Genomic DNA, 23372 nt, shown 5'->3' on the forward strand with positions numbered 1-23372 from the left:
CACCATTCTTTAACTCTTGGTATCACCAAATCACTAACAATGTGGAAGCTTTGTTCTCATTTACACTAACAATTGAATTCAGTTCCGCATGTGCAAGTCACTCGTCCTTGATCTGGGCTTCCAGTTGGGCGATCTCGTTTTGCAGAATTTCGAACTGCTTGTTACCCTCCTCTATAAGTGCCGCAAGGTCGAGAGAGCTGCTGTGCAGCAGGATCAGCTCCTGACCCGTCAGCCGGCTTGCGTAATCAAAAGCTTCGTATCTACCGCGTTCCGCTGCATCTGCTACTGCTTGGTTGTGCATAGGGGCGTCCGCGTCAGCCAGGTCCTCCTCGTTGATGCCTTCGGTGGCTGCCTTGAAGCTGTCGTCCACGAGCGGCATGTTGAAAAGGTGCCTTAGTGTGTTCACGCCGCCAACTTCACTGTTCACGGTGTACGTGTTGGTGTCCGTCTGCATTTCCATCACGGACGACTTGGGGTCACTGCTCGTGACCAGTGCCTCGAGGTGGTCGCAAGTTGCTGCGTCGTAGATGTGCCTCTGGCGCCAGACATTGATGCAGGTGATGATGTGCACCGAGTTGCTGCACTTGATGCGATTTGAATGCGTGATGGCCGGAATGCAGAACCGCTTGAGCCCGGTCTCCAGGAACGATATCGGGTGGCTCCACGCCTTCCCGAATTTGTGTATGAGGTGGTTGTAGACGTAGAAAATCCCCAGCCTCGTTACTGCGGCGTTGGTGGGTATGGACACGAAAACGTCGTGCATGAGCTGCATTAGTGCTCCCGGCGGGTACGGGTACTTCGCCGCCAACGACGCTGCCCCCTCTATGGCAGCCTGTGTCGTGTCAAGCGTCCTAAACTTGTTAGTGAGCGCCGATTCGGGGAATATTTCCTCCCCGAGCTCTTTCCTTTTGTCTGCGTCCGGTATGTGTCGCAGTTTGTCTTCCAGATCCGGGTGCGCCGCGACGTACTCCGAGAGGTACTTCGACATTTCTACTGCATTGCCGATGATGCTGCTCGGCAGGAAGCTGAGCAGGCCGATATTGGGGGTTTCCGTGGCCGGCTGCGCCGGCGCGTGATCCTTGTAATTCGTCGCAATGTGCAAACCTAGGTTAGTGGGTGTGAAAACGACGCTCGGCGGATTCTCCGGCGCTGCTGGCTTAATGATAACGTCGCTCGCAAATCTCACTCGACGCTCCGGCGCGTTGTTGCCGGTTTCCGCCGCCGTCTCCTCTTTGGCGGATCCTTCGTCCACGGCCGTGTGCGAGCGGTTGGAGTTCGTCTCCTCCGCGTCCAGCGGAACATCGCTGATATCCGCTTCACTGTAATTGTCCTGCAGTATAATTTCCCGGTGGAAGGTCGAGTCTTCGTCCTCTGAGCGACCTTCCTCGTCGTCCGACAGGGGACTCAACTCCACCTCCATGTTGCCGCGTATCGTGTAAGGAACACAGGAAGCTACGCCGCGATATCGCCTACTGCTACAGCATGCAATGATTGCCAGCAGTGTGCGCGGAGCCTTCCTTTTTGTCGGGTGCACGCAAAACGCTTGGGTCGCGGCTTGGCTCCGCGGCCATTGTCCAACACACACGCCTTTTCCCAACCTTCTAAGCAATACAGACGTTTGGTTCCATATTTATGCGTACTGCATAGGCTTATGCGGCGCTTATCGAAGGTAGCGGGCCACCGTTTAGTAGACACATTACACCGCGCAGAAGAATCTGGCAGCTGGTGTTCAAATACAGCCTTCGTGCGCCGTGTGTATCATTCGTCCGGAAAATTGGCAATCGGCCGCTTTGGTTGCGAGAAGTCGCTGGAAAAACAGCGACATTGAGTGTGCGAGCCATCAGGAGTCGCTAATGGGCCCGTCGTTTGGTGGCGCAGGCGATCACCGTTCTTCATTCTAAAACCTTTGCCGTGTCACGGCTTGTGTCGACCCTGTGAAAGCGGGTTAGTTTTGTCGCTTCGAAAAGAAGCATCCAAGGTGTGTGTTGGCGCTTGTCTAACAACATTTCGAGACTGATTCCATCGCCCTTCGCTTAATCTAAGTGGCGTTTTTGAGTAAGTTCCATTTGTAACGCTTCTGTGTGTAGCTATTTTCGCCGGTGAATCCACAGGTTCGAGCGCCCTTAGTACCCCCGTCCCCTGTTTTTACTTCCGGTTACAATTCTCAAGATGTCCGGTGGACTTGGTGAAGGTGTGTTCTCCCGACTACTGTCCTTGTGGCAAAAGCTGCGAGGTGAAACTGTTCGGTTTGTCGACGCAGTGACAAATCCTGTGTCGCATGCCCCGTCCGAAGCCGACGAAAATGACGGCAAAATCTCAGATGTGTCTCCAGCAAGCTCATTGAGCACCGAGGAGGGTTTGGATGACATGTTGGCGCTCGAGGGTACAACAAGCGGCCGGCTGTCAACGAACTCCGACGTCGTTGACACCACCAACGAGTTCATCACAATGCTCGACGAGGTACGCTGCGATGGCGAATGTTTGAAAGAGACCCTCGACGCGTCGTGCGCTAACAACCGTACGGATGTGCCGTTGGAAGACCTGCTTGAGGTCACCGTGGGGCTGCACAAGAACGTGGAGAGGCGTGTTGACGATCTGTTGGAAAAGCTGTCCGACAAAGGTGTGAGTATCGAGTGCCCAAAGGCGGAGCTACCCGAAACAATACCCGAGGCAGTGCACGTGGCGGGCGCCAAGGAAAAAGGCCTTGCATTGAAACGTGGCCGCTGCCGCCGCAGCCAGCGCAACCTCTACCCGACCCCAAAGCTGGACGAAACCCGCCCACATAAGGTCCCCAAAAAGGTCGCACCCACTGATTTGAAGCAGCTCGACTTGTCCAAAGAGACGCGTGAATTGCTCGAGCTCGACTCCCCGATGCACAGCAAGGACCAAAAATAAGCTGCTCGGCCTCCCATCTGGGTTTGCTCTATGAGCTTCGTAGCGGGGCGACTTGAATCCTTGTGGACCGACTAATTTGACATTCACATAATACTATGTGTGTGGCATGGGTGCTGTGGGCGTATCTGCCCGTTCCGTTTCTGTTTGTTGCCTTCATCACAAATGCAGTTGTTGTGCCGTGTGACCTACAATTAACTTACACCGCCATTGTTTGCTGAGAGAAAACACGAAATGATGCTGCAAGCAGCCATAATATCTGAAATCTTAATATCGGTGTTATTGGTACAGGGTTTGCGAGGGGTGCCAGTTGACTGAAATGTTGCTGCGAACATTGCCTCCCATGCGAACGCTGCCGATGGAATTACATTAACATCTCCTGCACTGAAAGGTCGTCAGTAGGCTCAGTTGGTGTATTCGGGGAGAAAGACCGAATGAACTCTTGCATCAATGACCCCATGGTTGTCGCACACTCGTGCAATTGCTTCTCATACATTTTCGCGACGCCTCCATTCCCTTTACCACCCTGGCTGGATAGCATGCTCTTTATAGCTTGTGAGTCAATTCGATGTACGACTGCGTATTCTGACGAGTGTTCCTTCTCCTTGTTTTCCGTCTCAGTGAGGTACGCGTAGAAGAAGTCCTGATAAGCCGGGTCGATGGCGATGAGTTCCCGAATGGACCTGGACAAGATGCGCAGAGTCCTCTCTATGCGGTCGCCTGCCATCTGAATAATGTAACTTCCACTAGGCGGTAGCTCCGAGCACTGAAGCAGCTGCTTGTATGCTACCTTGGAGCTGGCCAGTTCGTAGTGGGCCTGTGTGATGTTTTTCCGTAGGCAGGCCTCACGATCATGGTGCGCGACTGACACCATCGGTGCCTCATTGAGAGTGTAGATGAGCTCGTTTGGCGTCATTGGGCGGTCGCCTATCATGACCGGTAGGTTCGGCCTCTCAGGCGTATCGGTGACGGCAAACTCTTGAATCTTATCTAAGGCCTTCTCCAGATGCATGTCAGAAAAACCTCTTAGTTTGTGGCACAATGCACGCGTTGTATCCGATGCTTCCCGTAGCGACTGATAGTTGAGCTCCTTCGCGCTTTTCGCTCCGCATAGTTGTGGCTGCATGTCGGTCTCAACGCCGCATTGGGGTAGAAGCGTCAACAACTCCTCAAGGCATTCGTGCGAACGGTTCAGTGTTTCTGCAAGCGCGCGAGTGCAATGATGAAGTTCGGCTATATTTTTGTGTGCAGCGTCCACGGCACCCTGGAGGCGATACACGCCAGCAGCATCCCGATTTCTGGTGCCCACACCGCCCCCATTTTCGTGCAAAATATAATGCATCTTCAAAGACTAACTGCTGGTCGGTGGCTGCTGTCGACGTGCCGTTTTCCTCTAGTTGGAAGATTCGCATCTTCCTATGTGATCCAATTTTTCAATTTCGTGATCCCCATCAGTAGGTTGTTAAAACACCATCATATGCGATGATGACCTTGTTTATCTGTTATACGCAGTAGAGAACGCATGAGACGAGGCGCTGGACGCCCGAGGTGGCAGTGCAGATTTTACGTATATGTGAGCAATGGCCATTTGACACATCGTTTGCACAACACGAACCGCATGAGTTTAGTTCATGATGACACCATCATCATATATAGCGTTAACACGGGTTTTTAGTAGTGATAGTTGATACTGCATTGCAAGTTCTCGGCACATTGGCGCGACACCGGTTTGCTGTATAACCCAATCCGGGGAGTCATCTGTTCTTCTTAGGTTTAATGCGATACACACCATTCCGGTCTCCGAAATGGAATGGCGATTTGGTATTCTTCAGTTCCTTGATTCGTTTCCTGCAATCCATTTGCCAACGGTGCCACAATCGGCTCATACCTTCTCTCGATGTCGACGAACCGTGAGCCACCCTTAGTGTCAGTGAAGAGCTTGACCCCGAGTTCTTTCTCCTGTACGTATATTAGCAAATGGCAACGGTACATTGACCGCAGGGGGAATAGTCGGCCCATACGACTCGGTTCAACCAACGTACCAGTTCTTTGTTCTTCTCCACGTGGCGTTTGAGTGCCCGTGAGCGTTGCATGAACTCGTTGTAAGGCATCTTCCTGTTTTTTGCGATCTACATGAGTGATGTGTGCCTCGCAAGAATAAGTTTATAAATGCGGTCGGTGCATTAAGCAGGACCATCACATGAACCACCTTTGGAGTTCACCCAGAGTTGTATTTCACCACCGATACGTTATGTAACCAGCATGCAAACCGACGTGAGTCTCACCTTTCCGCCGAGTGCTATGAGCTTGGCGTTGGTGTACTGGCGCTTTGCGATAGGGTCCAGGTGCGGATAAACTGCAGCGCATTTGAGCCTAACAACGACTACGTCCACCCACCCAGGTTATGCAGGTCATTTACCGCCTCCTTAAAGGCACGTTTCTGCCTTGCCGTTTCTGGATCGAGCTGCCATGGTTTGCGATGTTGCGCATCCTGTTTGTCCTGCGCATGGTTCTCCGGCTCAGTTACGGTAGTATCCTGCTGTTCCTCGACCTTTTCAAGCGCAGCGAACGTCTCTTCTACTTTGTCTAGCGGTGTCAAGGGCACCTTCTTTGCCTTTGCTTTCGCCTTGCGGCGCACATCCTTGCGCTCAACGTCAATCGGCTTGAATCCCCAAAGCTTGTCAAGTTTCGCCTGCGCCGGTGACCTTCCAGCGTAAGGCGCTAATCGTTTGATTCTTTGTAGTTTGCTCCTCCGCAGCTTCATTTTTGTGCCCCGGCCGTCTGCACATCAGCCCGCCATGCCTGTGGCTTTGCGCGCTGTTCCGCGAGTAACCGCACTGCCGACACATGCTTCGTTGTTCCACGCTTTTTGGTGGACGTATAAAATCAACAGATAAACTTATTCGGGCCTATTGCCGCCGCTCCTTTCTCGCTTTCACCACCATGTCTAGCTCCACCGAGGTCGACGCCAAGCAGTACCACAAGGCCCGCGTGGCTACGGTACAGGAATGGCGCTCGCAGAATGTAGCATACCCTCACAAGTTCCAGGTAAGCGTTCGTTGGGTTGCCGGCTGCTCCCTCACGGCGCTGCTGATGCATAGCTTAGCGATTGGATGTGTAACTGCACTATGGGTTCACACTTCGTATTTGCTGTGGTATAGTATCCATTGCAAGTGCTTTGTAGCTGGGGTTATGGTTACGTAAATGGCGGTTGTTCTTTGTGTTGCTTATTCTTCTCTGGCTCTGCGTGCTGGATCGGCTATCTAAGCTCGCCGTATAACGGCTTGCGAAGGTGGATTTGTTTATACGCTCCTATTTTGCTCGGTTGAGTTGAGTGTAGATGCTTAGAAGCGCAAGATGTGCTAAGGATTTCACGTTGCCTTTGTTGTAGTTAACCGTAATATCAACCACTTTCGTCATCATTATCGTGTGATGGATGTTTGACTTTCTATATTTACAATCATGTAACCGTGAGATTACTCAACGTGTTGCGTTATGGCATCAAGTAGATCACGTGCACAGCGTACTATGTTAATGTCGGTGGGGTGTAGTGGTTTGGTGCCGTTGTCTATGCTGTTCCTATGTCGATGACATTCGCGAACCATTTCTGATTATGCTGCAGACGAACATGAACGTGGCGCAATTCATTGATAAATATGAGCACCTCGTTCCCGGTCAGTACATGGAGCGTGAGGAGGTGCGCATCGCCGGCCGTATTTCCCGCATTGCCTCGAGCTCGTCCAAGCTGCGCTTCTACGACATGCGCTCAAACGGCCTGCGCCTGCAGGTGTTCGTGAACTACGAGTACCACAACTCCAAAAGCGGCGACTTCAACGAGATTTACAACTCCATTAAGCGTGGTGATGTCGTGGGCATCGTCGGTTTCCCTGGTGGGTTGTTTTCCGCATAGCCGATGTCATTTACACCTAGGGCGCTCTAAGAGGGGAGAATTGAGTGTGTTCCCGCGCGAGACCATGCTCCTGACCCCGTGCCTGCACATGCTTCCCGACAAGTCGGGTCTCAAGGACCCGGACACCCGCTACCGCCAGCGCTACTTGGACTTCATCATGAACGAGGACTCAATGAACGTGATGCACATCCGCTCCCGCATTGTCGCCTTCACTCGCAAGTTCTTCTCCAGCCGTGACTTCATGGAGGTGGAGACACCGACCCTGAACGTACAGTGCGGTGGTGCCTCGGCCCGGCCCTTCATCTCACACCACAACGAGCTGGATATCGACCTGTTCTTGCGTGTCGCGCCCGAGCTGCCGCTCAAGATGATCGTGGTTGGCGGGTTCGAGAAGGTGTTCGAGATCGGCAAGTGCTTCCGTAACGAGGGTATCGACATGACCCACAACCCCGAGTTCACCAGCTGTGAGTTCTACTGGGCATACGCGGACTACAACGACCTGATTGAACTGACTGAGGACTACCTGAGCTCCCTGGTGCTCGAGATCCACGGCGGTTACACCTTCCCATACCACCCCGAAGGCCCTGAGGGACCTGAGATCATCCTCGATTTCAAGCCACCGTTCGAGCGCATCTCCCTCATTGACAGTGGGTTTGGTTTGCATTATTACTGACGCCTTTTTAGCCCTCGAGCGCGAAATCGGCACGACCTTCACCCCCCCGTACAACTCCGAGGAGAATTGCGCGAAGTACCGCGAGGCCATCAAGAACGCCGGTCTGGAGATGCCCAAGCCCGCCACCCCCGCCAAGCTTCTTGACAAGCTGGTCGGCCACTACATCGAGGACCGCATCGGCAACCGCCCGGCCTTCGTCATGGACCACCCGCAGTGCATGTGCCCGCTCTCCAAGTGGCACCGCAGCCGCCCCGACCTCTGCGAGCGTTTCGAGGTCTTCATCTGCGGACGTGAGCTGATCAACGCCTACACCGAGCTGAACGACCCCTTCAAGCAGCGCGAGTGCCTGCAGGAGCAGCGCAAGGTGCGTTCACCGTTTTAGTTTTTCATAGTTCGGCAGGCCAGGGAAATGGGTGATGACGAAGCCCAAGATGTCGACGAGGGCTTCTGCGTTGCCCTGGAATACGGTCTCCCACCGACCGCCGGTTGGGGTGCCGGTATCGACCGGTTGACCATGTTCTTGAGCGACCGCAACAACATCAAGGTACGCATTCCAGTCGCGACACTGACTTTTCGCAGGACGTCCTGTTCTTCCCGACCATGAAGCCGCTACCTGCCACTAACCCGACTCCCAACGCCCCCGCTGAGGGCAAGGCAGCCGATGACGCCGCCGACGCTCCCGCCCCGTCAGCCGGGCCCACGGAGGGCGACAAGCGCGAATCTCTCTGACACTTACTATTAATTACTCTAGTAACAATGGTGGGGCGCAAGGATAAGCTGCAGCAGATTATGACCCAACCGATCGTAAGTTTTGGCGGCGTTTTGCGTTGTCTGCGTGCCGCCGCGGCAGGGCGCAGGGTGTGTCGAGCCCCTGCGCTCGTCCTCCGCCGCGGCTTTGGCGCGATGCAGTGGCCACTATTTAACGCATTCTAATATTTTTGCAGAACCAGATCTTCCGGTTCTTCACGAGCGGGACCCGGGTGCAGATCTGGTTGTTCGACCAACCGAACATGAAGATTGAGGGCAGGATTCGGGTTCGTTGGCATTTTTAGCGCGTAAATACGAGTTCAGGGCTTCGACGAGTACATGAACATGGTCCTGGACGACGTGGAGGAGATCTCCGTCAAGCAGAAGGTCCGGAGGGCCCTCGGCACGATCCTCCTCAAGGGCGAGGCCATGACCCTGATCGCAGCCGCTTCCTAACGAGCGTTATAATCGTACTAGAGTGATACTATGACCGCTGGGTCGTGATGGTGGCGTTGTACGTGTTTTAGGCGTGGAAGCCTCCGGCGCCGCTGCGACGTGGCTCTGCGAGTCCGGCCGTCGGCGCCGCTGTCTTTGTCCGCACAGCGCTGTGATCCGCTATATTTTCGCCTGTAGGTGAAATGTGTGTTTGGTGTTCCGTTGTTGCTGCTTGCGAAGGCGTTCCTCGCAATCTGGTGCCCGCAGCGGCCGGGCTCCACGCTGCCTTCCTAGACAGCGTCAGATGGCTGCGCCGGCACAGGTACCGTACGGCATAGGCCTACCGAAATAAGCGTATTATGGACTTGTTCGTGGACTACCTGGATTCACAGCTACAGTCTCCCGAGGATTACGACCTGCTAGTGTCGCGCGAAGAATCACATCGTTCCGTGAAGTCGCACCTAAATAAGCTGATTTCGGCGGCCAGCGATGCCGCGAAGGCGTCCAACCTCTTGCCAACGGACGATGAGTACTCCATTTACGTGAATAATCCGGCCTTTTCGTCGCGTCTGTCTGAGCTCTCGGCTAAGTGTGCGGAGGCCTTCTGCTGCGTAGACCCCCTCTTTCGCAAGATGGAGATGGACGACTACGACGACCCGTGTTCGTACCAGGCCATGGAAGCGTTGTCGAAAGAGATTTCCCTGGGACTCAACGTCCATCACAACGATCCCAACCAGCGGATCTCGGCCTTCCGGCGGGATAGCGGCGGGAAGGCGAAACGTAAGGTGCCTCCCAAGGGCATAGCCTCCAGGAAGTCACCCGAACCCCCGGAGAGCAGCCTGCAGTGTGACCCTGAAGCCCGCCTGGAGCAGCTTCCGCTGGAGATCGATGTCGACCTGTACAAGCGCGTGTGCAATCACCAGCAGTCCCGCTGGGCGCATTTGATCGACAACTTCAGCCTGAGTCAGATGTCATCACATCGACGCCCGAAATTCAACCCAATAGAGCCCTGCGTGACGAAGGGTGTGAAGCTGTCGGAACCGGAGGGCCCTCCTACGTCCGACACCGGCGTCCAGCGTCGGTTCGTGCCCATGTTGTACCCGACTGGTGATTATTTGGAGAACTACCAGTGCAACAAGGCCCGGGCGGCCGTCTTGCCGCACCCGTACACGGCTGAGATTAACGCCCTCGAGTGGAGCAACACCGAGCAGGAGCACTCTCACCGCGGGCGCAAGACGCTCGGTGGCGGCAGCCTTCTGGACCCTAAAATTAACGTCAGCGGGCCATCTACACCGTGTAAGGACTGCCGGATGGTGCAGACTCTGCCGGAGTTGGAGAGCATGATCGCCGTCCTCAAGGGCTGCAACATCGTCGCTGTGGACGTTGAGCACCACAGCGGCCAGAGCTATCGCGGCTTCGTGTGCCTGGTGCAGATAACGGGTGCTGGGGTGGACTGGGTTGTTGACCCCTTCGAAATCTTCGACGAGATGTGGCGGCTGAACGAGGTGACCACGGACCCCCGCATCCTGAAGGTGATGCACGGTGCGGAGAGCGACACGCTATGGCTTCAGCGCGACTTCGGCGTCTACATCGTAAACCTGTTTGACACCCTCAAGGCTGCCGACGTACTCGGACTCCCCTGTGGACACTCGCTCTCCTGCTTGGTGAAGTATTTCCTGGACGTGCACCTGGACAAGTCCTACCAGTTGGCAGACTGGCGGGTGCGACCGATACCGAGCGACATGCTGACCTACGCGAGTGCCGACACACACTACCTGCTGGACCTGTACAGCGCCCTGAAGAACCGCGCGCTCGAACTCGACGCGCAGGAGTCCGCAGCCGGCGGAATCGGCTGTGCGGACAACCGAATCATGCGCATAATGTTCCGGAGCCGTAAAGTCAGCCTCTGCCAGTACAAGGAGCATGCGTTTAACGAAGTCATCCGCAGCCTTCAGGCCCTGCGCAAGTGCCGCCAATCCCTCAATAGGGTCGACCACCTGTCGCTCAACATCATGATGAACCTGATGTCGTTGCGTAACTACGCAGCGCGCGTTTTGGACGAAAGCGAGCAGTTCGTGCTGCCCGACTACGGTGCAGTTGCGATGTCATTGGCGGGCGATGCGAAGAACGCCAGCGAGGTGTTCCTCAGGTCGGCGACCAAGCGCATGAACATGCTGCAGCACGAGATCCCATACGTGGTGAAGCTGCGCAACACCATGAAAGACGCGCTAAGTTGGCTAGATACTACGGGCGAAGATTTGTCTGAGCCTATTCCCCTGGCAACTGTCATCGACAGGATGCGTCAGCCACCGAGGAGTGCCTCTCCGCCTGAGAAGACCAGCGATTCCGCTACGCACGCAAAGGCCAGTAAACCCAAGCGTGGTGATAAGGGGCGCTCGCGCAGTGATAGTGGTACTTTACTGGGTACGGGTCCGAAGCCTAGTGGTAGTGCTCCCAAGGCGCCCAGCACCCTGGGCGGCACTGTGGAGCCTACTGGAGGCAGCGGATCGATCTATGCCCCGTTCAGCAGCGTTGCTGCCCAAGCTGCTGGCAGTGTTCCCCCTTCGTCCGCTAATGTTTCCCTGAATTCGAGAGGCGATAATACCAGCAGTGGCGGCGTGCCCTCCGACGACGTTGACACCACGGCGGTTTCCGAGGCTACGGCATCGGCAGGTTCGGGTGACATCTCAGTGACCGCGGCGAAAGATAAGGGAAGCGCAAAAGTCGCGGCATCGGCCGCCAAGCTCAAGAAGCGCCGAGCCAAGCGCCGCCTACGGCCCAGTCAGTCCACGCAGCTTGCGGCAGATGCCGCGCCTGATGCTGCCACTCAGCCCGCGGCTGTTACCGCAAAAGTGAACAAGGGTGACGCTACAAGTAAGGGGGCTAATAAAGTGAAGCCCAAGAAGAAGAAGAAGAAGGTCGCACCAAAGCAGGCGGCAACAGGTGAGTTAGAGTTAGACAAGGTTGCGGTCACGCCGAAAGTTAACGACAAAGCCGCGGCTGAACCCAAACCCGAATCGCCGGCGGGGGTTCCTGGCACTGTGAAACAACGTCGCCATCGCCGCAGACGTCGACGAGGCTCATCGGCGTCAGAGACTTCAGTAGCTGCAGCGGCGCCAGGCCAAGATTCCACCAACGCCGCCACACATCCTCCATCGTAGATGGCTCGAAGCTCGTCAATGTTCCAAACTGTTTTCCGAGGCTCCGAAGGATGAGTTCCCTCACCTGGCTCGCGGATACCAATCACGCTTAGGGCTGTCTGCGGTGGAGGGTGCGGACCGTCCTCCCGCGAAACCTGCGGCGGCGCGTCATTATATCTACTGGAGACGACCGCAATATTTTACGGCGGTGTGTGCCGCGGTGGATCGCTCTGTGATCCACCTTCAGCGGCCATGTGTGTCGGCCGGCTCCCCGGTGTCCCCGCCTACTGACTCGCAGATGCGATGGTAGCGGCAGTAGCATGATTGGGAATGGCCGGACCCGAGAGGAAGCTGTCGCGGAGTCTGCAGTCCTCGGCAGGATCCGCTGACCGGCACATGATCCGTCGCGGTGCTGCCATACAGGCGCTGATCGACTTGAGCGAGCACAACTCATTGGCGATATCCAACAAGCGCTTCGCTCTGAGCCGTTTGAAGGCGAATGCTGCCGAGAAGAATGGGCAGGCTGCTGTGTCGGACGACCCGGGACCTTTGCGGTTCACGCAGAGCCAGCTGCGCCTACTTCGCCAGGAGCAGCTTATGTTGATGGCGGAGAACGAGCGGCTGGTGCACGAACTTCAGGAAATTCGGCGATGCAGGATACCAGGCCAATTCCGACCCGGCCAGGCCCGCGCCGTGCCTGAGTTCCGGGAGTCGAAGTTATCGAAGGCGATCGACCTGACCCTCTCCGGCGGCCGCGACACACGATTACAGGCCGCACGTATCGGATTCCTGTGTGCTGTGGTCGCTCGTGTTCGTATAAGGCTGCTGAGCAGCGCCTTCCGCGTGCTGTCTAGGCAACCGCTCAGGTCGCTGCTATACGCCTCGTCGCGTGTGCACAACTCAGGACAACCCAGCATCCGCCAGGTCATGCTGTCCTGCATGGTGCTGGAGACCGCCATACGGTCGAAGGTGCAGCGGATCAAGCGACTGGGGTTGCGTTTGCTAAGAAACCCCGGAGCCGGCTCGGCATCGCGGCTGCAGTCGGCCTTTGGGGACTACTCGAGAGCTCCTGGCGGACTCAGCCAAAGTGAATCCAGACCAGCGGGTAAGTTTTGTTCGTGCGATATTTGACGTTTGTTTCAGTGGACATGACCAGCCTGTACCTGCCAGGACCACATAGCAGCTACCAGCGCCAACTGCCCAGCGTGCGCCGTTACCTCTGCTGAACGCGCCGCTGACGTGGCTTCGTCTTGCAGTAGAGCGCTCTGCATAGCGCGTACAACTGTGTTGTAATGCTTTGCGACACCTTACACCTACCGAGCTGTTGACGGGGGCGCGTTTCCCCCTCCGCCTGTGCTTGCCGAGCGTCTCGTTGATGTGCGCCAGGTTGGAGTTGCTGAGGGCGTGCGCGAACGCGTACGGGGTGGGCCACGCGGCGAGCATCGCCTCGGTGGTGGCCTCGCTGCACCCCGGGATGGCCCTCAGCTGCTTACCGAACAGGTCGCGGAACGTCAGCTGGTTGCGCTTGCGATTCCGGACCTTCCACTGCGCCAGCGGCATGTACCTGCTTTGGATCCACAGTTGCAGGAACTCGCCGGACGTTGTGTTCGCCTCACGCATGTACTCGTGCGTGCGGCTCTCAATGTGCCGGTGCATCGCCAGGATGCTCGCGGCCGTGTGCGGCATGCCCGTCGTCCTCAACACGTTGAACCCCGTGACCATCTGCGTGCGGACGCGCGCTGACGTTATGGCCGCGGCGTTCACGCCCTTGTGCATTTTAGTACGGCCCACAACTGCCCGCGCGTCGATGTCCTCGAACACGTAGCAGACGTGCTTGAACCCGATGAGCCTCAGCAGGCGTATCTTCTGGTCGTCGTACCTGCCGTCGCAGATGCTGGCCGCCAGGTCGACCGTCGTCTTGCGTTCCAGCACCCAATCCAGCACGAAGCTGTCGGCCAGCTGGTCATTGGCGCCCGACGCTTTGCGCCTCTTTGCGCCTCTATTGGCAGTTTTGGGCGCCGCAGTGGCGTTGGGGTTCCTGGCGCCAGACCGCGTGGCCGCATTCGCCCGTTTCTCATCTGGGTCCTCTTCCTGCGACATGATTAGATCGACAAGATCGTTCTCTGCAGTTACAGCAGGAGCGTCGCCTTCCGCTCCCTGATTCTTGCGACGCAGCACCCAAATGACGTCGCCCAGCGGCAGCTGCCGGAACACCACGGGCTTGCCGGCGGCGCTGAAGAGGTCCACGATCCTCCTTTTGTACCTCCCATCGGCGTCGTTCACTTCCCGGTTGTCCACGACGGTGACGACCTCGTACCCCTCAGGGCCGTCTGGAACGGCGATTCCCTGCCTGCTTTGGAGCCGCCTGCACAAGTGAGATGGCGGGTCCTTCTGCGGCGACATCGCAACTGACCGTATGGTCAATTGCAGCAATTCTGAACGAGTAGCTGACTTGGGAGCTGGGATTGGGGAATCAATGGGACTCGAAGATGAGCTGTCTATCTCGATGGGCTCCTGCTCCTGTGCTTCCAGTCCGGTTCGCTTCACTTGCGACTGCGTCAGCCGGGCAGCCAGTGGCGTGTCGACCAGCTGTGAGCTGCGACTTGGATGGTTTGGGTAGGATTCCGTGTCTTCCAACTGACTAGACTGGATAGTGTGCTGCCTTGTAGGTTGCGTGGCTTCGTGGTCAACGGCACCTAGGTCGTTGGCTGCCGTGTCCCTCTCAGCTCCGACCATCTGCGACCCCAGTTCTAGCATGGGGGCGCCGTTGTGATCACTGCTCTGGCTGTAGCACTGAGACGCGCCGTGGTAGTCGTCCATGAGCCTGCGATATCTGTCGGACGTGACGTCCGTGATGTCGAGAGAGTCGTCGGAATACGGCGAGTCGCTGTAAACAGACTCATCTTCACCGTTTTGGGGGCTCAGATACTCCCCAGTTTTGCCAATCGCATCATCATTGGTTTGCTGATTTGGCGCTGCTTCATCGGCGCTGCTGGATGGATCCGGAGTCCTGAACCCTTCGGAACCGCACTCCATTTTCGGAGCGACGCTGCGGTCTTTTGCAGCCACCGGAGTTTTCACCACGATGTGGGCGGTGTTGGCATCAGACACTTTCGGGGTCTCACAGTTGATGTCTTGTAGAGTGGCCTCGCCCGCTTGGGAGCCCACCGCCATTGCTGAAACTTGTTCGGCACCTGCTTGTGAGCCCATGACCTGCGATGCGGCACCCAATCGGCTGCTGGCTTGCGACTGCAAGGGGCTGGTTGCATCTTTGTTCGAACCCGCGGTTTTGGGGACGCTGTCGAGGCTCTGCGTCGAGTCCGATATGACGCAGACCTCGGTTATGGGCAACGGGCGAGTTTCAACTTTAGGAACCATTTTACCAGTCGCTGATGGGTGATTTGAGTTGCTTGTGTATCTGTAGTTTGAGATGCTTGTGTAGGCGCCTTTGATTTTCAGCTTCCCAACGGTCCCGTCACCCACGTATTGTGAGGGGTCGTTGCATTTGAACGAAAGGAGCACATTTGGATCAACTTGCTCAATTGCTTGTTCATCAATGCTGATTTGCGTGAGTTTCACGTCAGTATCTTTCTGGCATTGCGATGATGTTGGTGAGCCATTTCCTGGGGGGTTGAGACTATTCCCACTGGCGACCAAAATGTCCTCCATCTCCTCGTCGGAGTCGCTTAGGTACTCGCTATAATAGTCGCTGGCGCTGGCGGTATGCTCCTGATCATCCGAGATGTCAACAACATCCCCAGTGCCGGCCTGGCTCCTCGGGATGGCGGCGTATACCCCTGGCGGCACCTGTTGCGACCGTTGGGTCTGTGAGAAAACGTCAGCTTGCAGCCGTCTGTTTGAGATTGGGACCTCGCAGCCGGATATGATTTCCTCAGCCAGCGTCTGTCCCCACTGCGTGAGCCCGTACAGGTAGAACCGTCTTTTTTTGGAGTTGAACTCGACGTTGCCCTCGTCCTGTTTTGCCGGGTAGACGAAGTCCACAATGGACTTCTCAACTAGCGTGCGGACGAAGTCGAGGTTGGTCAGACGGCACTTGGGCATGCGCTCGATCAGCTCCTTGGAGCGCTGCAGGATGGTCTCAACGGAGAGCTTGGTGTCGCCGTCGGCGTACAGCCCGAGCACCATGATGAACGTCCATGCGCTCGAGTAGCGTACCGGTCGCCACTCCTTCGATGTAGCCACAGTCTCGTCGTCGAATTCGGTGTTCGCGATGAACGACCTGATGCGGCCCAAAACAGTTTCTACGTACGCCGCGCATTGGGTCCTATTGACCACCGGTACCCCGTGTTTCTCGATTGCCCTGACAATATTGATTTGCCGTTGTGCCGAATGGACATACCTTTCGAACACCTTGGTGGTGTTCAAGCCCACTCCGGACATGGCGACAGCATTGTCCGTGTTGTATATAGGCATCGGGTACCTCTCGAGAGCATTGACTGCCTGCATCTGGTGTGAGCGACGGCATGATTACTCGACAATCAGCGGTAGGGATATACTACGCAACGGATATGGTACAGCGTGGTACGCAGGTTGCACGATTGTTGTTGTGGAAATAAGGTAACACATGACCACATGCACATCCATTGGTGTTGGCAATTAAGTCATACGGCACATCAGATGACACACAATACCACCCACAGCGGCCAATTGACATTTGTATCTATCCATATGCAATACACATCACGTGAGAAACAACAGCAGATGCGAAAGTTCGCATGGACGATGCGAATACCGACCCTGTTGAGAGAGGAAACCTTGCAGCGGTTCCCTATACGCCTCCATCGTTCCAGTTCGGACAGCAGGAACCTGTAGTACGAGTGGTTTGACGGGTGCACGAGAGAAAGCCCGCGCTTCAAGCGCCGTCCTTCCTCTTTCGCCATCAGCTGCTCATCGACGTGCCTAGTGGCATCCCGGTGTCAGGGAATTCCGAGTGGCGTCACTATGTCCTGCAGGTATTCCATGGTTACTGTATGCAGCCATTCGCTGCCGTTTAGATCTCTTCTAGAGAACCACGGCGACTCCGCCCATATGGCATAGCACTGACGCCGTGGCAATGGCGTCCAAAGTCCGTACCGACCGAGATTTATTTGTGTAATAGTTCGTTACGCATAATAGTGGCATGTGCATCGCATCTTCTGGCGGCATGGTCACGCGAACCCGTTGTTGCCTGCGCATACCGCGACGGCGTCTCTAATGAAGGCTGCGAAGAAATGTGTTGACATGTGTTCGGCACGCATGACGTAGTCGAGCATAAAACCCAGTTTATGTGGTTGCCGTCGAAGACGGCGTAAGTGTTGACTTAGTTCAAAGTGTTTGTTGGTGAGAAGCTGTTAGACAGCGCAGCTCGATCCACACATCGAGCTGTTTTATGCTGCAATTTACTGCCAGTATCTAGACACGCCAAACGCATTGGCTTCGGGTCCTTAGTTGTATATATAGACATGCAAAACTGTGTGTGAGATGCAGGTGTGTATGTGGCGCGCAGATTCGTGAAATAATCCGTGGATCTGGTCACTGCCGACAAAACACCGCTTGGCGAGGCCATCTAATGGCACCATGTATACCAGCAAGTTCGAGCCGCCGTCATTCGGTACGTCAGCGCCGCTGATCTTTGACCTTGTACAGGCCCGTCCAACCTCAAATACGAGAAGCTGATTTCGGCCAACCTAAAACACATCCAAGCCGAGATTCTATACACCGAGCACAATGTAAGTATAGCGGCACGTGTCTCCGTGGAGTGGACTTTATTCGTTTGCCTTGAGGGAGTTAACGTCGTTGCAGGTCGGGGATCTGTCTAACCGATTCGCGTCACAGCGGCTGCTGACCACCATCCAGAACAAGCTGGACAACGTTTTTTCCCTCATTAGCGTCACGGAGGGCTATTTGGACGAGTGGCGCTCGGAGATTTCGCGCTCGCCTGGCCTTCTGGATGCCAGCAGTTCCTTCGAGCGGCTGAAGGGCCAGTTCAGCCGGGAGGTGGCTCGGGCGAAAAACCTGTCCAGCTTGGTGATGAAACGCCCGCATATCCCCACGTCGGAGTCGGTTGACGAGACCTCTACAGTTGACAGTTCGCCTGGCGCCGCGCAGGTGGATTACCATTTCATAAATTCTGCCATGATCGACGCCTCGCCGGAGCTGCAGCCGATTCAGCACTTCGATTTCGTGGAGTTCGACCGTGATCAGGAGCAGCTGACTGACTCGCTGATCGAGGCGCGGAGCCAGGGAATCAGCAATATCCGAAATCAGATTGAACAGGTTAGTCGCCACAGCAGCCTACGTCATTGACAACTGTGCATTACTCCGCTGCACGGTGTATTGGTTACACATGCGGCCACGAGTGACCCATTTGGTGCATCATTTCCCATCGTGGCCTCTATTCCGCCGTTGTATTGGCGCCTGCGCCGCCGCAGTCTTGACTTATCGCATGTTAGGCCCATGGCATATTCAACGACATCGCAACCATAGTGGCTGTGCAGGACGGCGGTCTGCAGCAGCTGGAAGTCAACCTCAAGGAGGCACACGTAAACAGCGAGGAGGCTCTAGTGGACATCGAGTCCCTGGTGACGTCGCGCCGCCGCACTTCGCGTCGCAGGTTGGTTGCATGTGTGAATGTCATGTAGCAATTTTATCAGGAAGTATTGGGCCATCGGCGCACTGGTGTTCGCGGCGATGCTGATATGTTATTACTCGCACTTCTTGTTGCTGCTGCTTTAGGAAGCGTCACTTTCCCACCGTCTGTACCAGGTCAGGTGGCCTATCGAGCCAGCCAGCGCCTTCTTGAACGCTTCACGGCGACTGTCGGACACGAACGTAAGCTCCCAGAGGTTCTCCTCGTCCTCATCGTCGGGGTCTGTCACCGAGATCGCCACTGCGAGGTCGGCGCCGTAGGCAACACTTGTGATGGAGTCGCAGTAGCACTCGTCCAAGAGTTCTATGGGTTCTCGCGGGCTCCCCTCCGACTCTGACTCACTGGACTCGTCGTCTGACTCGGTTCCGTGTGATCCTGAATTAGGCTTCGGCTTATGCCCGGGAGTCAGGGGTTGGCCGGCGCGCATGTCGCCGTTGTCCGTAGTGTACTCTTCACAGGTGAACGTGCCTGGAGTGACCATGACCGATAATTTTTTGTAACATACCACTTCGGATACCCTCTGCCAGCAGGACGTGGTCGACGGCGAAAATTGCCAGCTTGTCCTTCGTCAGCGCGGCGAGGCAGATGCGGCCGTCCCACAGGCACAGCCCGAGGTACGTCGTGGCGTCTCCTAGCGCTCTGGCGGCCAAGCGCCCCAGCGTGGGGATGTTGCCCGCAGTTACGTAATGCCTGAATGCCTTGGGCGGGGTGTGCCGCAGCGTGAACATCGCCCACTGGGGGTCCGTCAGTTTAGCCGTGGTGTCGGCGACCAGCTCGCGCGCGAATACGACGTATAGCAGCCCGCCCTCTATCTCCCATATCGCTGCGCTTGGGCGGAACTTCGCTTGGGTTCTGAACTCGTCTTCACGTTTGGCGCGGAGCACGTGGAGTCGTCGCGACGTGACGGCCATGAGTGCGTTCTGCGTCGACCCGCCCTTCTTGACGATCCAGGCGTCGTCCATCAGGAGGACGCGTTCCAATCGCGTTTCCGACACCTTTTCCTGGAACCTCTTGCCCAGATCCGCAAGCCTTATGCGACGCAGGATGTCGGACACGATGCTCCGCCGCAGCAGCAATGAGCTGGAGTGCCTCAGCTCGCTGATGGCGTTGAGCACGTGGGGGTAGTGCGTGTTCCTAGCCGCGCAGGAAGCCGCCACGGCGATGTCCACGCACGCCTCCCTTATCTGCTCCAACAGGCTGGATTCGTAGAGGTGGGACACGTACGTGCCGACGCTGCTACCCGTCTCCAGTGAGACTATCTGGAACAGGATCCTGAGTGCCAGCGTAAGCGCATGCTCGGGCACGCATCTGATCACGCATTTCTCGACGAAGTGCTGCTGTATCTCGAGAACGTTAGAGAACTTTATCCACGGCATCTGCCTGGCGAAGAGCGCGAAGACACGGAACACCCTCAGCAGCACCAGCTGCACGTGATGCATGCTGTCGTCGACCCAGTCGACGCTCACGTTGGTGGTGATGACCATCAACGGCTCGCAGAAGGACGCTGCGAACCTCGACACGATGTCGTATATGACAATCATGTCCATGGACTCCGCCTGTACGGAGGCGTCGATGGTGAAGGCGCGTTCGCACACCCGAAGCAGCTTGGCCGTCAGGTTCGCGTCCAGGAACGACGAGCACGTCGTGAGCTTGATGAGGTTGCGCACGAAATCCGCCTGCCTGAAGTGCCCCCTTACTGCATCGCGGACCACCACGGACACACTGGGTGCCATGAGGGCGTGCAGGGTTCGCAGGAAGCTCGACACCACGAAGCACGGGTTGAGCACCTTCTTGCATTCGTTCATCCACACCTTGTTCAGATGTTTCCTGGGGCGCACGGTGTAGAAGGGCTCAGCGCCATCGCGCATGGTGCCCTGGTGGCTTCGCCATTGCTTCCAGTTCACGTAGGACACGAGCTGCCGCGTGGGTTTCGATATGGCATTGCTGATGCCCTCACACAGCTGGGACGTTTCGGCCAGGTTCTCGCCGCAGAATATCTCGGAGCACTCGACGCTCCAGTCGAACTTGTCCACGATGTTTAGCCGTTCGCAGTCCAACTTGCGGCCCTTGAGTATACCGGCCCAGTACTCGCTGTGCGCCTTGCGTTTCCGTTCCATCCTGAACACGTTATGGATTTACCGGCAGTGTGACGATCAACGTACTGGTAGTACTCCGTGAATGACGCTGAGAAGGAAGCGCTGAGGTACGACATGATCTTCTTCGGCATGTCCATCGACACATAGAGCTGCGCGCCAATGGAACACAGCGCGTTTCTAGAACGACTAACCTGCCGCTGCTGGTCGCGGTGGACGTTGGAATCTATCTGCCACGCTTCGTCGTGCGGGAATAGGCGGTCCTGTTCAACAGGATCGCCGCCCACCACGTTAATGGGTACGGCCACAGCGTTGTTTGGCGGCGATTCAGGGTTTGCGATGCTTGAGTCTGGAGTTTCCTCCGCACTGTGCTCGTCCGGTCTAGATTCATCAGCGTGTGGGATCCGGGGTTCGAGCGGCTCGTCGTCGAAGTCGCCCACCTCGCACGCGCAGATATCCTCGATGGTCAGGAGCTCGTTCTCGGGCCTGCCACGAGCGTCGCTTATGGCGCGGTTGACGGTCCTGAACACGCGGAAGATCTGCTTGCTGTCATGCTTCAGCCTGAACGTGTCGAACATGCAGGCGTTCAGGAACGCGACGTCGCCCCCCACGCAGGCGAGTTCCACCCTGACCTCCGGGTGGTCATACGCGCAGAAATCTTCCTCGTACTTCAGCGCCTTTCTCAGGCTCAGGGAGTGGCGCTCCTCCCTGAAGAGCACTTTGCCAGTGGGTCTGTTGGAGGCTGCCAGCAGCAGCTCGACGCACTTCACGTGCAGCACCTTGTACCGCTCGGCTTCTGGCGTCTTCAGCGTGACCAACAGTAGCCAGCACGTGCGCTCGACGATGCGTTCCACGGAGTAAATGTCGAGCTTGTGCTTGAGCGCATCCACTATGTATTCGAAAACCTGCGGCTCGAACTCCCTGAAGTTGGCGGGCGACAACAGGTCCAGCATTATGGCGACGGCCCCGGAGTCGATGCGCTCGATTGGAAACCTCACCAGAGCACGCACCAGCGCACGCCTCACGTCGCCGTTGGCCTCCTTGTGCGACAGAGCGTCCAGTATCAGGACCGCCAGCCCCTTGCCGTACATCACGTCCACCAGCTGGCACATCATCGGCAGCCGCCGTGAGAGTTCAAGCAGGTGCGCGATGAAATTGCCGATAGCGGTCATGCAGGTCTTAGCGTGCTCCTTGTAGACGTCTGCCATCTTTTGCATTCGGAGCGGCCTCAAGTACGCCAGCAGCACACCCGCGTCGAATTCCTCCATGAAGGCGGCGGAAAAGGTTTGGCCCTTCATGGGGTTCCCCGTGAGCACGGCGAGGGTGTTAAGCGCGGCTGCGAGCACCAGCGGCTCTGCCATCGTTTCCTTCACGGGCACGATCATCAGATCGAAGATGTGGTACCCGAAGCAGAGCTCCTCGAATGCATGCTGGCTGGAGATCATCGCGGCGGTGGCGACGCGAATGAGCACGTGGCAGATGAGCGCCTGCGATTGTGTTAGCCTGGATGTGCCCTGCCGTTCCCCGATCAGGAATTTGAGGTTCGGTATCAGGATGTCACCGCCCAGCTCCGACATGAGTGCCGGCGGCACCCCGCCCACGGTGAGGCTGATGGCCTCCAACACTTGGCAGATTCGTTTCACATGCGCTTCGTTCGCGTGTAGCGCGCCGTGCGCGCGCTCGTAGTTGCGCACCTCAGGTATGAGCCGGGTTGCCAGCCCATATTGCAGCACGTCCACCAGGTTGTCCTCGTCGAGGCACGCCGTCTTGAACAGGCCCAGGTACTCCGTTTTCCACGGGTCGCGCACGATGTCGGTCACTATGTAGTGCAGGATGGGTTGTATGAGGCCTGTTGCAGCAATGCCGTTGGTGGCAGGTGCCCTTACCTGCGAACTCCTGGATCTGCGGCAGGCACGTGAGCGCGGTCATGAGGTTGCGTTGCAGCCGCTGCGGTTAATTCAGTGGTTTTGATCATTGCGTACACCCACCACTGACAGCGAGTCTACAGTCTCGAGCAGAGGCGAGAGCACTTCCGTCACGATGGACACCGCCTCCTCCCTCCCGGAGTCTCGGCAGGCATTGGCCACGATGGCCATAGCCTGGCTGCCGAGATCCCCGCCAACAACGCACAGCTGGCAACATCCTCTGGCAGCGTATTTCCGTTGCTTGGGTGGTAATCAGACTCACTTGATGAGGAAACAGTGCGCCTCCGGGTATCTGTTAAGCAGCAGCACGCATGTATCCCTGAATGACTCGATCAGCGGTTGCTGCATGGAAATGAATCTGGCGTTTCAGAGATGGCATGGTGTGTTACACTTTCACGTATAAGCAAGCCTTCCCAGAAGCGCGGCTTTGAACCACATCAGCGGAGCGGATGCAGTCGGTGGAGACGCCAACGGGTTTAGAGGAGCAACTCACCTTCAACAGGTTAGCTTTCTTCTGCAGGTCCGTCCACGCCGGCGCAAGATCGGCGCGGAGGTAGAGCTGCAGCTGATTAGACGTACGACTGGCTTGTCTCACCTGCAGCGTCAGCTCCTGGAAGCGTTGGACACCGTTCACCGCATGTTCCGGGATACGCAAGGCGTCCTCCACTGAGTCGAGGATGTTCTGGGCGCTAATCTTCAGCACGGAATCCTGTGTGTGTTAGGAGCCGCGGAAGGCTGCGTTACCTCCGAAAGGCGCGCGTGGACATCGTCCATCTGGCGCGGCAGGCTTGCACATCGTCCCAGGTAAGAACGACGTGGTGTGTAGACGAAAATTCCCTAGGAAGATCTCGTCTGACGCGCGATGCGCATGCGGCGGCCCCGCAAATAGGGGTTGACGGCGTGTGTCG

The 23372-nt window shown here is 56.7% G+C and overlaps 12 protein-coding genes across 12 annotated transcripts; 6 read left to right on the forward strand and 6 right to left on the reverse strand.

The window, feature by feature from the left end:
• Positions 1 to 97: 97 nt before the first annotated feature.
• BBBOND_0211590 (hypothetical protein, conserved) lies at positions 98 to 1420 on the reverse strand (the record flags this gene model as incomplete). Its single annotated transcript, XM_012912747.1, has 1 exon — positions 98 to 1420. One exon carries the CDS (start codon positions 1418 to 1420, stop codon positions 98 to 100), a length of 1323 nt encoding a protein of 440 aa, XP_012768201.1.
• A 749-nt stretch (positions 1421 to 2169) lies between these two features.
• BBBOND_0211600 (hypothetical protein, conserved) lies at positions 2170 to 2895 on the forward strand (the record flags this gene model as incomplete). Its single annotated transcript, XM_012912748.1, has 1 exon — positions 2170 to 2895. The coding sequence occupies one exon, from the start codon at positions 2170 to 2172 to the stop codon at positions 2893 to 2895; it is 726 nt and encodes a 241-aa protein (XP_012768202.1).
• Positions 2896 to 3256: 361 nt separating this feature from the next.
• BBBOND_0211610 (hypothetical protein, conserved) lies at positions 3257 to 4234 on the reverse strand (the record flags this gene model as incomplete). The annotated part of the gene is made up of 1 exon (XM_012912749.1): positions 3257 to 4234. One exon carries the CDS (start codon positions 4232 to 4234, stop codon positions 3257 to 3259), a length of 978 nt encoding a protein of 325 aa, XP_012768203.1.
• Positions 4235 to 4646: 412 nt separating this feature from the next.
• On the reverse strand, positions 4647 to 5656 carry BBBOND_0211620 (hypothetical protein, conserved; the record flags this gene model as incomplete). Its single annotated transcript, XM_012912750.1, has 5 exons — positions 4647 to 4740; positions 4781 to 4851; positions 4935 to 5021; positions 5178 to 5248; positions 5290 to 5656. 5 exons carry the CDS (start codon positions 5654 to 5656, stop codon positions 4647 to 4649), a joined length of 690 nt encoding a protein of 229 aa, XP_012768204.1.
• Positions 5657 to 5835: 179 nt separating this feature from the next.
• On the forward strand, positions 5836 to 8204 carry BBBOND_0211630 (lysyl-tRNA synthetase, putative; the record flags this gene model as incomplete). Its single annotated transcript, XM_012912751.1, has 6 exons — positions 5836 to 5940; positions 6515 to 6782; positions 6823 to 7449; positions 7487 to 7839; positions 7876 to 8019; positions 8055 to 8204. 6 exons carry the CDS (start codon positions 5836 to 5838, stop codon positions 8202 to 8204), a joined length of 1647 nt encoding a protein of 548 aa, XP_012768205.1.
• Positions 8205 to 8231: 27 nt separating this feature from the next.
• Positions 8232 to 8678, forward strand: BBBOND_0211640 (small nuclear ribonucleoprotein E, putative; the record flags this gene model as incomplete). Its single annotated transcript, XM_012912752.1, has 3 exons — positions 8232 to 8279; positions 8420 to 8509; positions 8547 to 8678. The coding sequence occupies 3 exons, from the start codon at positions 8232 to 8234 to the stop codon at positions 8676 to 8678; spliced, it is 270 nt and encodes an 89-aa protein (XP_012768206.1).
• Positions 8679 to 9016: 338 nt separating this feature from the next.
• On the forward strand, positions 9017 to 11818 carry BBBOND_0211650 (exosome component 10, putative; the record flags this gene model as incomplete). The annotated part of the gene is made up of 1 exon (XM_012912753.1): positions 9017 to 11818. One exon carries the CDS (start codon positions 9017 to 9019, stop codon positions 11816 to 11818), a length of 2802 nt encoding a protein of 933 aa, XP_012768207.1.
• Positions 11819 to 12127: 309 nt separating this feature from the next.
• On the forward strand, positions 12128 to 12928 carry BBBOND_0211655 (hypothetical protein, conserved; the record flags this gene model as incomplete). The annotated part of the gene is made up of 1 exon (XM_012912754.1): positions 12128 to 12928. The coding sequence occupies one exon, from the start codon at positions 12128 to 12130 to the stop codon at positions 12926 to 12928; it is 801 nt and encodes a 266-aa protein (XP_012768208.1).
• Positions 12929 to 12936: 8 nt separating this feature from the next.
• Positions 12937 to 16698, reverse strand: BBBOND_0211660 (conserved hypothetcial protein, putative; the record flags this gene model as incomplete). Its single annotated transcript, XM_012912755.1, has 4 exons — positions 12937 to 13062; positions 13115 to 16118; positions 16158 to 16258; positions 16555 to 16698. 4 exons carry the CDS (start codon positions 16696 to 16698, stop codon positions 12937 to 12939), a joined length of 3375 nt encoding a protein of 1124 aa, XP_012768209.1.
• Positions 16699 to 17374: 676 nt separating this feature from the next.
• Positions 17375 to 18438, forward strand: BBBOND_0211665 (hypothetical protein, conserved; the record flags this gene model as incomplete). Its single annotated transcript, XM_012912756.1, has 4 exons — positions 17375 to 17408; positions 17444 to 17526; positions 17600 to 18073; positions 18250 to 18438. 4 exons carry the CDS (start codon positions 17375 to 17377, stop codon positions 18436 to 18438), a joined length of 780 nt encoding a protein of 259 aa, XP_012768210.1.
• A 90-nt stretch (positions 18439 to 18528) lies between these two features.
• Positions 18529 to 22635, reverse strand: BBBOND_0211670 (hypothetical protein, conserved; the record flags this gene model as incomplete). The annotated part of the gene is made up of 5 exons (XM_012912757.1): positions 18529 to 18914; positions 18952 to 20564; positions 20609 to 20691; positions 20734 to 22425; positions 22528 to 22635. The coding sequence occupies 5 exons, from the start codon at positions 22633 to 22635 to the stop codon at positions 18529 to 18531; spliced, it is 3882 nt and encodes a 1293-aa protein (XP_012768211.1).
• An 87-nt stretch (positions 22636 to 22722) lies between these two features.
• BBBOND_0211680 (hypothetical protein) lies at positions 22723 to 23238 on the reverse strand (the record flags this gene model as incomplete). Its single annotated transcript, XM_012912758.1, has 4 exons — positions 22723 to 22806; positions 22958 to 23023; positions 23060 to 23173; positions 23209 to 23238. The coding sequence occupies 4 exons, from the start codon at positions 23236 to 23238 to the stop codon at positions 22723 to 22725; spliced, it is 294 nt and encodes a 97-aa protein (XP_012768212.1).
• Between the last annotated feature and the right edge of the window lie 134 nt (positions 23239 to 23372).

This window comes from Babesia bigemina (assembly GCF_000981445.1).
Source record: "Babesia bigemina genome assembly Bbig001, chromosome : II".
Taxonomy (NCBI): Eukaryota; Apicomplexa; class Aconoidasida; order Piroplasmida; family Babesiidae; genus Babesia; species Babesia bigemina.